The sequence below is a fragment of the Caretta caretta genome, chromosome 2 (assembly GCF_965140235.1).
Source record: "Caretta caretta isolate rCarCar2 chromosome 2, rCarCar1.hap1, whole genome shotgun sequence".
NCBI lineage: Eukaryota > Metazoa > Chordata > Testudines > Cheloniidae > Caretta > Caretta caretta.
In genome coordinates this window covers 221410173-221423560 of record NC_134207.1, presented here as the reverse complement: position 1 = coordinate 221423560, position 13388 = coordinate 221410173, and the positions used below count along the sequence as shown (strand labels likewise).

General features: G+C 44.3%; 1 protein-coding gene across 2 annotated transcripts; it reads right to left on the bottom strand.

Annotated features, from left to right (window-relative positions):
- Window positions 1-1313: 1313 nt before the first annotated feature.
- On the bottom strand, window positions 1314-12246 carry LOC142071190 (uncharacterized). 2 transcript variants are annotated; one of them, XM_075125843.1, is made up of 4 exons: window positions 11772-12246; window positions 9580-9737; window positions 2288-3244; window positions 1314-1900 (listed from the first exon to the last, which is right to left on the bottom strand). In XM_075125843.1, the coding sequence occupies exons 3-4, from the start codon at window positions 2865-2867 to the stop codon at window positions 1380-1382; spliced, it is 1101 nt and encodes a 366-aa protein (XP_074981944.1). In that variant the 5' UTR covers window positions 2868-3244; window positions 9580-9737; window positions 11772-12246; the 3' UTR covers window positions 1314-1379. The 2 variants fall into 2 exon arrangements, with proteins under 2 accessions (XP_074981944.1, XP_074981945.1); XM_075125844.1 differs by having other exon boundaries at window positions 11881-12246.
- Window positions 12247-13388: the final 1142 nt, after the last annotated feature.

Genomic DNA, 13388 nt, shown 5'->3' with positions numbered 1-13388 from the left:
CCCTGACAATGCATGCATCATGGTGCTAATGGGGCAGGTTCATGCTGTGGAACGCCGATTCTGGGCTCGGGAAACAAGCACAGACTGGTGGGACCGCATAGTGTTGCAGGTCTGGGACGATTCCCAGTGGCTACGAAACTTTCGCATGCGTAAGGGCACTTTCATGGAACTTTGTGACTTGCTTTCCCCTGCCCTGAAGCGCATGAATACCAAGATGAGAGCAGCCCTCACAGTTGAGAAGCGAGTGGCGATAGCCCTGTGGAAGCTTGCAACGCCAGACAGCTACCGGTCAGTTGGGAATCAATTTGGAGTGGGCAAATCTACTGTGGGGGCTGCTGTGATGCAAGTAGCCCATGCAATCAAAGATCTGCTGATATCAAGGGTAGTGACCCTGGGAAATGTGCAGGTCATAGTGGATGGCTTTGCTGCAATGGGATTCCCTAACTGTGGTGGGGCTATAGATGGAACCCATATCCCTATCTTGGCACCGGAGCACCAAGCCGCCGAGTACATAAACCGCAAGGGGTACTTTTCGATAGTGCTGCAAGCTCTGGTGGATCACAAGGGACGTTTCACCAACATCAACGTGGGATGGCCGGGAAAGGTGCATGATGCTCGCATCTTCAGGAACTCTGGTCTGTTTCAAAAGCTGCAGGAAGGGACTTTATTCCCAGACCAGAAAATAACTGTTGGGGATGTTGAAATGCCTATATGTATCCTTGGGGACCCAGCCTACCCCTTAATGCCATGGCTCATGAAGCCATACACAGGCAGCCTGGACAGTGGTCAGGAGCTGTTCAACTACAGGCTGAGCAAGTGCAGAATGGTGGTAGAATGTGCATTTGGACGTTTAAAGGCGCGCTGGCGCAGTTTACTGACTCGCTTAGACCTCAGCGAAACCAATATTCCCACTGTTATTACTGCTTGCTGTGTGCTCCACAATATCTGTGAGAGTAAGGGGGAGACGTTTATGGCGGGGTGGGAGGTTGAGGCAAATCGCCTGGCTGCTGGTTACGCGCAGCCAGACACCAGGGCGGTTAGAAGAGCACAGGAGGGCGCGGTACGCATCAGAGAAGCTTTGAAAAACAGTTTCATGACTGGCCAGGCTACGGTGTGAAAGTTCTGTTTGTTTCTCCTTGATGAACCCCCCCACCCCTTGGTTCACTCTACTTCCCTGTAAGCTAACCACCCTCCCCTCCTCCCTTTAATCATTGCTTGCAGAGCCAATAAAGTCATTGCTGCTTCACAGTCATGCATTCGTTATTCATTCATCACACAAATAGGGGGATGACTACCAAGGTATCCCAGGAGGGGTGGTGGAGGAGGGAAGGAAAATGCCACACAGCACTTTAAGCACAGCACTTTAAAAGTTTACAACTTTAAAATTTATTGAATGACAGCCTTCTTTTTTTTGGGCAATCCTCTGTGGTGGAGTGGCTGGTTGGCCGGAGGCCCCCCCACCGCGTTCTTGGGCGTCTGGGTGTGGAGGCTATGGAACTTGGGGAGGAGGGCGGTTGGTTACAGAGGGGCTGCAGTGGCAGTCTGTGCTCCAGCTGCCTTTGCTGCAGCTCAACCATACACTGGAGCATACTGGTTTGGTCCTGCAGCAGCCTCAGCATTGAATCCTGCCTCCTCTCATCACGCTGCCGCCACCTTTGAGCTTCAGCCCTGTCTTCAGCCCGCCACTTACTCTCTTCAGCCCTCCACCTCTCCTCCCGGTCATTTTGTGCTTTCCTGCACTCTGACATTATTTGCCTCCACGCATTCGTCTGTGCTCTGTCAGTGTGGGAGGACAGCATGAGCTCGGAGAACATTTCATCGCGAGTGTGTTTTTTTTTCTTTCTAAGCTTCACTAGCCTCTGGGAAGGAGAAGATCCTGTGATCATTGAAACACATGCAGCTGGTGGAGAAAAAAAAAGGGACAGCGGTATTTAAAAAGACACATTTTATAAAACAGTCGCTACACTCTTTCAGGGTAAACCTTGCTGTTAACATTACATACATAGCACATGTGCTTTCGTTACAAGGTCGCATTTTGCCTCCTCCCACCGCGTGAACGGATTTTGGTTGAATGCCAGCAAACATACACTGCAATGCTTTGTTCTACAGTGATTCCCCAGTACGTGTTGCTGGCCTGGAGTGGTAAAGTGTCCTACCATGAAGGACGAAATAAGGCTGCCCTCCCCAGAAACCTTTTGCAAAGGCAGAACCGCAAATGCCAGGGCAAAGTAATCCTTTCACATGCTTGCTTTTAAACCATGTATAGCATTTTAAAAGGTACACTCACCAGAGGTCCCTTCTCCGCCTGCTGAGTCCAGGAGGCAGCCTTGGGTGGGTTCGGGGGGTACTGGCTCCAGGTCTAGGGTGAGAAACAGTTCCTGGCTGTCGGGAAAACCGGTTTCTCCGCTTGCTTGCTGTGAGCTATCTACAACCTCCTCATCATCATCTTCTTCGTCCCCAAAACCTACTTCTGTATTGCCTCCATCTCCATTGAAGGAGTCAAACAACACGGCTGGGGTAGTGGTGGCTGAACCCCCTAAAATGGCATGCAGCTCATCATAGAAGCGGCATGTTTGGGGCTCTGACCCGGAGCGGCTGTTCGCCTCTCTGGTTTTCTGGTAGGCTTGCCTCAGCTCCTTCAGTTTCACGCGGCACTGCTTCGGGTCCCTGTTATGGCCTCTGTCCTTCATGCCCTGGGAGATTTTCAGAAAGGTTTTGGCATTTCGAAAACTGGAACGGAGTTCTGATAGCACGGATTCCTCTCCCCAAACAGCGATCAGATCCCGTACCTCCCGTTCAGTCCATGCTGGAGCTCTTTTGCGATTCTGGGACTCCATCATGGTCACCTGTGCTGATGAGCTCTGCATGGTCACCTGCAGCTTGCCACGCTGGCCAAACAGGAAATGAGATTCAAAAGTTCGCGGTTCTTTTCCTGTCTACCTGGCCAGTGCATCTGAGTTGAGAGCGCTGTCCAGAGCGGTCAGAATGGAGCACTCTGGGATAGCTCCCGGAGGCCAATACCATCGAATTGTGTCCACAGTACCCCAAATTCGAGCCGGCAACGTCGATTTAAGCGCTAATCCACTTGTCAGGGGTGGAGTAAGGAAATCGATTTTAAGAGCCCTTTAAGTCGAAATAAAGGGCTTCATTGTGTGGACGGGTGCAGGTTTAAATCGATTTAACGCTGCTAAATTCGACCTAAAGTCCTAGTGTAGACCAGGGCATAGGTATTATGATGCACATTCTGTAATGCAGTAACATTCTGTTAACTAGAAAATCTGATTACTATATTCCTGTATAATGGCTGTTTAAACAAAAGCTAACTGTAATGATAGTTTTGTTTCTGATATTTACATGGCGAGGATTTGTAAACTTCTGAAAAATTCCAAAATAAATAGTTTAAAAATAAATTAAGCACAAGTCCTTGCAGACTGAGACACTAGATAGGTTCTATGGCCTCCTTCTGCTTGGAAGTGTTGCAAGCGTTTTTCAAAACTTATAGTATGTCAGCATCAAATGATCATATATAATGGCATATGTGACTGATTAGTATGTCTGCATGTATCTATATCCATTTGCAACTTCCATTTTGTTTTGGAGACCATTCATCACAATTGTCTGTTTTCAGAAGTGGTTTGAGTCTGAAACACAACTCTGTATATACAATTTTCAAACTTTGTTTTGTTAATGTCTGTGTAAACCACACTGGGGAAAAAATTACGTGCAGGACTGAGAAATCCAAACTAAAGCAGGGTTCTCTGATTCCTATAAACATGCCTAAATTCAATATTTTATTTCCCAATCTGTTATCACACCTACGGTTCATTGGTACAAAATAAATGAACATACCCCAAACACCAAAATCTTGATTTGTATGAGCTGAAACATAGTGATAAATAGGGTACATTGCAAATAGTGATATGCTTTAGTGATCCTTGGATCAAACTACAGGCTGGTCTTGTGTGTGTCATACCATCCCAGTACTGCAAGACCAGATTTACAAATATCTTCAGGCATTTAAAGACGCAAATAGGTGCATAGTGGGATTTTCAAAAGTGCCTAAGCAGGTTAGCTGCCTAAATTCCCATTGGAGTTAGGTACTTAATCTGCTTGGGCACTTTTGAATGGCTCAGATCCATTTACAAAGATATTTATAGATATCTGTGTGGATCTGGGGTTAGGTGCCCATCTGTATTTCTGAGTGCCTCACTGCCACTGAAAACCTGGCCCCTAAATGACTAAAGATCCTATGTGTATCTCTTGGGATTAGAGCATATATAATCTATAATGTTTAAGGAGCACATTCCTTGCTGATATTCTGAACTTCTAATTAATAAGCATGTATGACAATATGCAGCAGTACCTCAATTTTAGACACATCAGTTATCCATGCTTTACAGAGCCTCCGTTCATCCAGCACTAGACACTCATGTCTAGAGTAGCATATAACAGCCATTCTGTGCTGGATGTACTAGACCAGTAACAGCTGTTCCTTATGAGCTAAGCTGTGTTTATGATGCCTCAGTTGACCTTCATGCTATGGGCTGCTTGCCTGGATGCTCTATTGCAGGGTACTGTATATGTAGGGTATCCAACTCTGCCAGGCATACCTGAAGCTTATGGGCTAGACCGGGAGCAAAGTCAGATTACCCTCTCAGGCACAGAATGGGCATCCTTCTAACCACAGACTCTGTTCTTTCTTCATCAGGTAACACCAAACTGATCTGGAGGAACTGAGTGGGGGCCTTGGGAGTTTGAACATAGGGTTAGGTCCTAGGTGAGGAGGGAAGTTTTTGAGTGTGAGGGTTGGTTTGGAGGCAGAGGATTCTTAGCTTGGTGGGGATTAGATGGAAAAGGCCTAGAGGTTCTGAGTCTAGAGCTCTGAGCTGTGGGATGGTTGATGTAGGAAGGCATGAGAATTCTTGGTATGAGAGGGGTTTTGAACTTGCAAGGGGCAAATATTGAGATAAGTGTGACTGGGGGTTCTTAGCTATAGGGGTGGCGACTTGGTTCTGAACTGGGATGGAGACAGGTTAGGTTGGAAAGGGAGAATGGAGAGAATTGGTAAATGGTGAATTAGGGTGTGTGGTTGGTGTGGCAAAAGTAAGGTGACATAGGAAAGAAAAAGCTAGATTTTGGGGGGTCAAAAGCGAAAGAAGAGGCTGGGACAGAGAGAACAGCAAGTGAAAATACTGGGGAAAATACTGTTTTCCCACCCTGTCCTGTAACATGCCTCTGTCGTTTTTTATTTTAATCTGGACGGGGTGAAAGTAAAATGCAGATTTTACCGGTACGGGGCCACTCTGGCACCCCCGAAAGGGGTGAGGCCTTGGGCAGAAGGGGCAGGGCTGGGGGGTCAGCATCCCCCAGCCAGTATGTCTGTGCTCCCTGGCCCGCGCCGTCTGTGGCTCCAGCGGTGATTTAAAGGGCCCGGGACTCCGGCTGGCGCAGCCGCAGTAGCAGCAGAGGTCATGCCCTGTTACAGCCCTCCCCCCACAGAAGACTGCACCACTGTCCGTTTATTACTTTGAAAATATGGTCCATCTGCAGGGGGAGAGTTGAAGCTGGTGAAAGGAAGCAGTGGCCGCAGTAGCTGCAGATTCACCACATCTCTGGGATATCTGTCACCACTGCACTAATTCTTAAGAAAGAAGAACATAGCCAATGAAATACGTTAAGTAGGCAGAATACACGAACTGGAATTTGGCCAGGACATTAGAATTCACACCTCTGTTTTACCAATGAGTACCAAGCCAGATGTAAAATGGAGGTCTTTACAACTTAAGATTCCCTAATGACCATAAGTTGGCAAAACCTCCATTTTACACCTCAAACCTCCAACAGCATAATGCTTCTGGTACCATTCTGGGGCACTGGCTAACCACCAACTTGCCAAAAATGGTGCTGCTGATTGAATCATCATTATCACTCCCTGTACCATCTGTGTTTTTCCATTGGATCTTTGCCAACCAAATATGGATCGGACCAAAGCCTGTTCAACATCCTGTGGTAATTTGAACTGTTTCAATGCTGCCCAACAGACAAGGCTCAGGCAACAAAACAGATACTATTTCAATGCCCCATGTACCTTGCAGTGCGAATGTTCCACTGAAATACTTACATTTTAAAAGAACATGTTTCTGATAGTCAGTGGCAGTGCATCAGCGAAGATGTCAACCGATGAGCAACATAACTGAATCCATTTTCTACACTTGTCTTATATCCTTAATAAAAGCCAATATACTATGTTTACATGACCTATGTGTTGTAGAGAGACAAGGTGAGTGAGGTAATATCTTTTATTGGACCAAGATGAGATGGACAAGCTTTTGAGTTTGCTCTGTGTAAGCTCAAAAGCTTGTCTCTGTCACCAACAGAAGCTGACCCAATAAAAGATATTACCTCACCTATCTTATCTCTCTAATATCCTGGGACCAATGTGGCTATAACACCAGTGTATACATGTATGTTGTAGGCAATTCACCTTCTTTTCCTCCAGAAATGTCCATAAAGTATATGAGAATGTTCTTCTGTATGGCAGTTTGCTGATTTGACTAACAGAACCACATAATATACCTTATTGTTTTAAATGATATGACAATTAGAGCAACATATGGTATAAGTGAGAACAAATTATGGCTGTAAATGTAAACTTGTTAATACAGTGTTGTGTTCCCAGTATAATTTAGTCATCCACAGTTTTGCTTCCTGTTTATTTATATAACACAGATTATGTATATTTTTTTATGTAGTTGTGGTAGATGGTCCTTTGAAGCTTCTTTGTAAACTTGTTTTAGTTTAGAAAAGGAGCATATTTGAAACATAGGGTAAAAACCTAAATTGTATATAATAAATGTTTTTGAATGACATTCTGTAATTTTCTTTCAAGATGTATAAATTTATATTAAAACATGACTGAATTGGACAATTTTCCAGTGGAGTTTACTTCATGCTAATCTATTCATTTGAGGGTAAATGAAGAGTTTAACGGTGAAGCGATATAACCAGAATGTATTCTCAAGTGGCGTGTTAGGTTTATCAATCAATGAAAATTGTGCACTTGAGTGTAAGAGCACATCTACCCATGTGATTCTCTCTACCTCAGTTAATTGGAAACATTTTCCTATCCTATTATCAATACTTGAAAAGTAGCTCAATAAAGTTAATAATACCTAGCTATTTTATAGCACATTTAATCATTAGATCTCAAAGTGCTTTACAAAGGGTCTGATCAGTATCGTTCTCTCTATTTTGCAGATGGGGAAATTGAGGCTGGGAGAGTTGAAAGGATTTGCCCAAAGTCATGCAGGAGGCCAGTGGCAGATCCAGGAATAGAAGCCAGGGTCTCCTGAGTCCCAGGCCAGTGCTCTATTCATGAGGACACACTGCCTTGAATAGCTGCTTTATCAGTTCTATATGTATTGCATGTGTTTGGCTAGACAGTGATGCTACTGCTAAGTGCCAGTTCTATAGGCTGCAAAAGCTGCTCTGTCAGGGGCCGTGGGTTGGGAAGGGCTCAAGCAGAGGGGTGTAGAAGTATGGGCATGCTCCTCAATCGTCTATATCCTATAAGAGAGTGCCCTAGCCTGTGAGGGCCCTCAGTTTCCATTGATTTATGTGGAAGCTGAGGGTTCTCAGTATCTCCCAGGATCATGTGCTAGAGTAAGCAGGTTGTGTTCCACTCTCTCGTGGGAAGACCTCTGATACCTGCTTGCTCCAAGTCTAGTCAACAAAACAGAACTTTCTGGAGATGCTCAAATTTGCTGCCTGCTGAGGCCCTCACCCCTCTTCCAGCCTCTTTTGCACCCCTTTTCTTTTCTTCCCTCCTCTACTCCCATGCCTATGTTTGCACACCATCTGTTTCCCCAGGGTCTGTCTCTATAGTTAGCAGACAGAGGTGGTATGAAACTCAATGTTTCAGTGGGGGAAGGGAAACAAAGCCTATGGGATGTGCCTGAACTGGCCCCACCACTGTCTTAATGAACAATGCTGGGGCAAATCCTACTAGAACTGCTTCCATTGAACTGACTACTCACATGAGTGAGACCATCACATAGAACAGAAAGGGAACAGCATGTACTTCACATCCACCAACTGTCCTAATGGTTTGGGGTGAGATTCTTCCCTACTACATGTATAATTTTAAAGCTAGCATGTTTAATATGCTCTTTTTTACAAAAGGGTATATCATAGGTCTGGCTGCAGGGAGAGTTTCTATATTTCTGAATTTGACCAGCTATAAGTCAAATATGGTCACTTGATAATTGCTGTCCTATATTTTTATCTGTTTTTTTTTCTTTTCTTTGTCTTCATTTTTACTGTGTGTCTTGTCCTGACTTTCAGATACCAAACTGGCTTTCTAATCTTTTCTATAAACATGAAATAACATAGAACATTTTACTAATTGAATGAACTATTTAAATAATACAAATACGTTGATCAGGATTATTTTGTCTTCAGGCTTAGCTGCTGGGAGAACACTGGTTTTATCTTTCTTACTACTAGGTAGGTCTGATATTGCAAAAGATAGGTCTAAAACTCTGGACTGGACTTTTTGGATACGCCAGAAGCCCTTAACAGAGTCACAAATGTTGCAACTGATGTAGATATGATGCTTAAAGCATTGTGTGCAGTTCACAAGGAAAGAGCAGAATGTGTTCAGGTTATTTTTGTGTGTGTTGCTCATCAACCAAGTAGTCCAACAGAGAAATAAATTAGTCCCATATATAAAATCTTACCTAGCTGTTACAGATGAATAATTAGTAATGCAGAGGGACAGGGAAGGAGATGAGTATGATTTGTGGCCCATCTAATGTAACCTTCTGGATCCTCTTTCTTGAGGCACTGAATGAAAAGGTTTGTCCCTCTACATCTTACTGATGCCACCAATCTCACCAGCAGGAAGGCTGAAGAAATATTCAAATCCCTGTTGTGGCACTTGAATTTGGCCCAAGGTAGTTGGAATCCTGGAAGAGTAATTATGGCTTTTTCCTGTTCCTAACATTTCTTATAGTCTTAATACAAGGCTCTAATGTTTACATACACTATATTTTGTTTACATTTCATATATGTGGTCCCATATATCTTTCACCTCTGTTCAGCGATTGCTAAAGTGATGCAGACTCTGCTTTACATCCTTCTGTGACCATGCTGATATAAGAAAACCCACATGAGTTGAGGGCTCAACTCACTAGGCCAAAGGCAACTTATTTGGCATGCCTGAATAATGCCTCAATCCCTGAAATATAAAAAGCTGCCATATGGCTGTGAATCACACTTTTCCTTTGCACTATTCTCTTGATTTAGGGGCCAAGTCAGATGCTCACTTCAGGGGAGCAGTCCTTTAATTCAGATTTAAGTACTCCTCAAATAGATTGTTACCACTAGTCAGTCTCCTAAGGATGAAGATTTGGAGAGACAATTCTCAACAGAGAAAGGAAGTTACTTATCCTTTGTCTGAATATATCACTGCTTCAGATCCACATTCTGTTGTCCTGCTTCTCAGTTCTTTGGAGCTATTCATGATCACTTTGAATAATGGATCCTTAGAGCAGTTTATTGCCATAGTCCACTACATACCTTTGCAGTGATCGTTGGTGTCCATGAGGTAGCATGAATACCCATTCCTTGGTCATCACATTCTAGGTGGTTTAGGGCCTTATGGTGCCAAGATGCCTGCTCCATCACATGCAGGGTCAATGGGTCAGATACTCAGCTGGTGAGGACAGTCAATGGAGCTATGACAAGTTAGATCATGTGAGGACCTGGTTCATTATATATGTAGAAGCAATGTACTGACATAACTCCTATTACAGGTGAATAAATAACCTTCATTTCTGGCATAAAAGCATGATTCAGGTGGATTGTGGGATAAGTGAGAAGGCTGGTTTGAGACCATCTATCAGTAAACTTACCAAGAAACACATGGTGCAGCTCTTATGGCAGATTTTGTCCCTACAAGGGAAAATATGCTATATACAGCCCTCTGTATGAAAAGTCACAATGGGAGTTCACTTGCAGATCAAGGGCATTATATGGCTTAATGAGAGACTGATAAACCTAGCTTATATACAGGAAATTACAGCCAGGTGGCTCAATGTTATTCTTTGGTGGAAAAGGGGGCATAATAAAGATTGGTGTTTTACAGTATTTGAAAATGTGTGATTTTTCTAGTCAGGGGAAAAAAGCTATAGGTACAGTAGAAAGACAGGGCAAATCATAGCTGAAAGCTAGCAAAACTTGTGAAGCAAAAACAGTGAAGAACTTGCCATTTACAGCTCTTACATTCTCTCTCTCAAAGCAGATCATTGCCATAAAGATGTATTTTACCAATTTTAAAAGGTCTTGGCCCATCACAGCTAGTGTTAGATTTGGAATATAACTTTTGTTGCCAAGGTGACAAACACTTATAAATATAACACATCTTCTAATGTGCTTTTAACTTAGTATTTTTATGGCTTTTAAATCAGATACCATTAGCAAATATATTAGGTAATTTAGCTGAAAGACCATTTTCTACTAACACTTTTTGTTACATTTCCCCAGGTATTTCAGTAAATGTCTGTTGTGACATTCCAGTCCTGCTAGGCTTCTAAGGTGTAAGGATACATACAGTACATCTGCTAAAGATTAACATATTACCTTAGGGTTTTTTTTTATTGATCCTTACAAAATATATTTAAAAAAACATTTAGGATCTGATCCTACAGTCCTTGCTCAGGGAAAGTCAAGGGGAGTTTTGCCTGAGAAATGACGGCAGGACTGGCCAGAAGTTTGTTTGTGGATTGTTCCTATTGTTTTTGACTAAATCCCCCCCACCCCATACACACTTTTTTTTTATAGCACAGGGATGTGGTTGAAAACACAGAAGGAAATGGAGCACTTCTATATTAAGGCCCATTCTACAAACAAACAAACACCATCTAAATGTTTTTTCCTTCTATCCTTTCTATTGAAAGAAAAGCTATGTAGGAAAACAATTACAATAGCCCATCTGAACAGCACTAGCTACTAATAATATTAGGGACCAAATTCATTGTTTAAGGCAGAAAAGGGGGTTTAATCCTGTTACTGGTATAGTGGGGATTTCAAATGAGATGATTCCATTATACAATGGACATATTTATCTGCATATTTGGTAGGAAGCCAAGAAACATGTCATCAAAAGGCCTCTAATTTAATTTATTCTAAATAGTTGTAGCTACTTTAGCAGGAGCAACTGGAGTTGAAAGCAATATAGTAGGGGATTTTTCTTCAAAAGTCGGATCAATATGTTTGGTGTTGAATGAATTAGGTGAATGGGGAAGGAGTAAAGTATAAAACTCCTAAGTAAATGCTTCAAAATTTTGAAGCAGTAGTGATTGCAAACACTGTGACAACACTCTTGAAAGATGTGGTGTTGAATCATTATGGTACAACTCTGCAGGATTTAGTTTAATACGGGCAGGGAATAGTTTCTCTGTGAAAGGCAGTAGTTAGAACAGCCTTGAGCGCAGATTAAATACTTTTGCATTTGGCCCCAAGTACATTTTGCTCTCTTACCAAGATCTTAAATGTTTTAACCACAGACAGTTGTAGGCAGAAGTGCCCGGAAGCTGGGCTCATTTTTGTGTCTGCAAACCTGGGAGATGCTATCATCTAAGCGGGCAGCCTCTTTGTAACTATCAGGCATCTCTGTGTGTGTGTGTGTCTCTCTCTCTCTCTCTCTCTCTCTCCCTCTCTCTGTGCTGAGGCTGCCAGAGGTGGGAACGAGCTGAAACTGGCTAACATACCTGAGGCGGCTGTTATACCGGTGGCGCCTGGATTCTTCTCTCTCAGACACAAGGCTGGCTCCCCTCATCTTTCTCCTCCCTCTCTCTGTCCCACAAATCTTTCCTTTACCTTTCATGGGAGCTTCATTCCGAGCTTCCCATGCGCCTGGGATCCCAGCCCAGTCCTGCAGTCTGGCATTCCAGCGCTGTCTAGCTGGGTGATGATCGCACGCCGGCCATGGCCTGAAGCTTTGAGAAAAACGACCGTCATCGCTCTTATCGTCTCTCTCTTTCTCTCTCTCTTTGATCCCTGATTGAGATTAGGCGTAGTATTGTCATGGCAACTGGAGAAAGTGACAGTGGCGAGCCAGGCGTATCTTTTCCTGGTGCCTGGGACTTCGCTTGATCCTTTCCTCCAGGCTCCATCAACAGGCGCTTGTCAACTTGACCTGCCTGGAGAGCCCAGACTCCACCGTTAATTAAAACAAGGGCTCAAGATGGATTCCTGAATCTGGGGCAGTTTCCTCTGGGGAAATCCTGGAGCGACCCAGGAGCCACAAGAAAGGATGGACCGGGGGGAGGGGGGGAAGCCCTAAAACACAAGTATCATTTTGCATTAAGGTCCGTGTCGTCCCCCCCCCACTTCCCCGCAAACACACACACGCCCTTTTGGTGTCCCCCTCCCCCCTTTCCTATTCAAACAAATCCGCCCCTTTAGGGCCACTGCTGCGGGCCGACTGCGCGGCGAGGGTAACACAACACCCTGGGGAGGCGTCTCGTGCCAAGGTGCCGGGCAGCTCCCGGGGGACCTGAGGGCGCTGACAGTCCTAGCGGCCGGGGATCGTCCTAAGAGGAGGGCGCGCCTGGAGCCGCTGCTGCAGCCATTGGGCGTAAGGAGGCCGCCGGGCGGGGGTGGGGACGGGGTGGAGAGGGGAAGAAGGGACCTGGTGACAGAAAAGAATAATTATTTCTGGTCGTAAATTTTTAATTTTGACAAAGATCGCAGTCACCGAGGCTTAGGCGGGGTTAAGAAGCTAATTAGTAAGCTGGCTACAATAGTAACTTGTCAGCTTTGGGGGGAGAATCCCGCTCCAGTGGAGACCCATCCAGGAAACGTCTTTCAGGCCTGAGTATTACATTTAATCTGTCACCCAGGCCTGCTAAGGCTTGGTACTCATCTGCCCAAGAAAAGATGCTTATTCTTTTTTTAAAATCAGTCTGATTGAGCAGCTTGCTTGGTAAAGTTGATAGGTAGGCAGAGAGCTGAGGAGATACTTATTGTGTGGTTACAAAGAGCTGGTTTTAAAGGAGCTCCCCACAAGCAGTATAGTGTGTGTGTGTGTGTATTTCTTCTCCCTCCCCTCCCCCCATCCCCTTCCTCTTTTCATTCAGCGGAGTTATCTGTCATGAAGAATTTAAGTTTCATATTTTCATCTGTCAGTTGTGAAAAGGCCTGTCAGCTGAGGCTTACACTACAGTTTGCCAAAAGGCCTATAGCCCACAGCGACAATACAATCTTATATTTGTGCTTCCAGGCTCCAGATAATCCCTTCACTTTCCTCCTCAGCAGTCCAGTTATGATCAGGTTTAAATTGCATATTGGGGGGGGGAGGGTTAATCCAGTTTTTGCTGATAAAT

Bases quoted from the DNA above. Each gene is read 5' to 3' on its own strand.
- LOC142071190 (XM_075125843.1), bottom strand. From the start codon at position 2,867: ATGCAGAGCTCATCAGCACAGGTGACCATGATGGAGTCCCAGAATCGC. The intron at 1,901-2,287 runs GTGAGTGTACCT...TTTCTCCACCAG, and splicing joins AGGCGGAGAAGGGACCTCTG to CTGCATGTGTTTCAATGATC.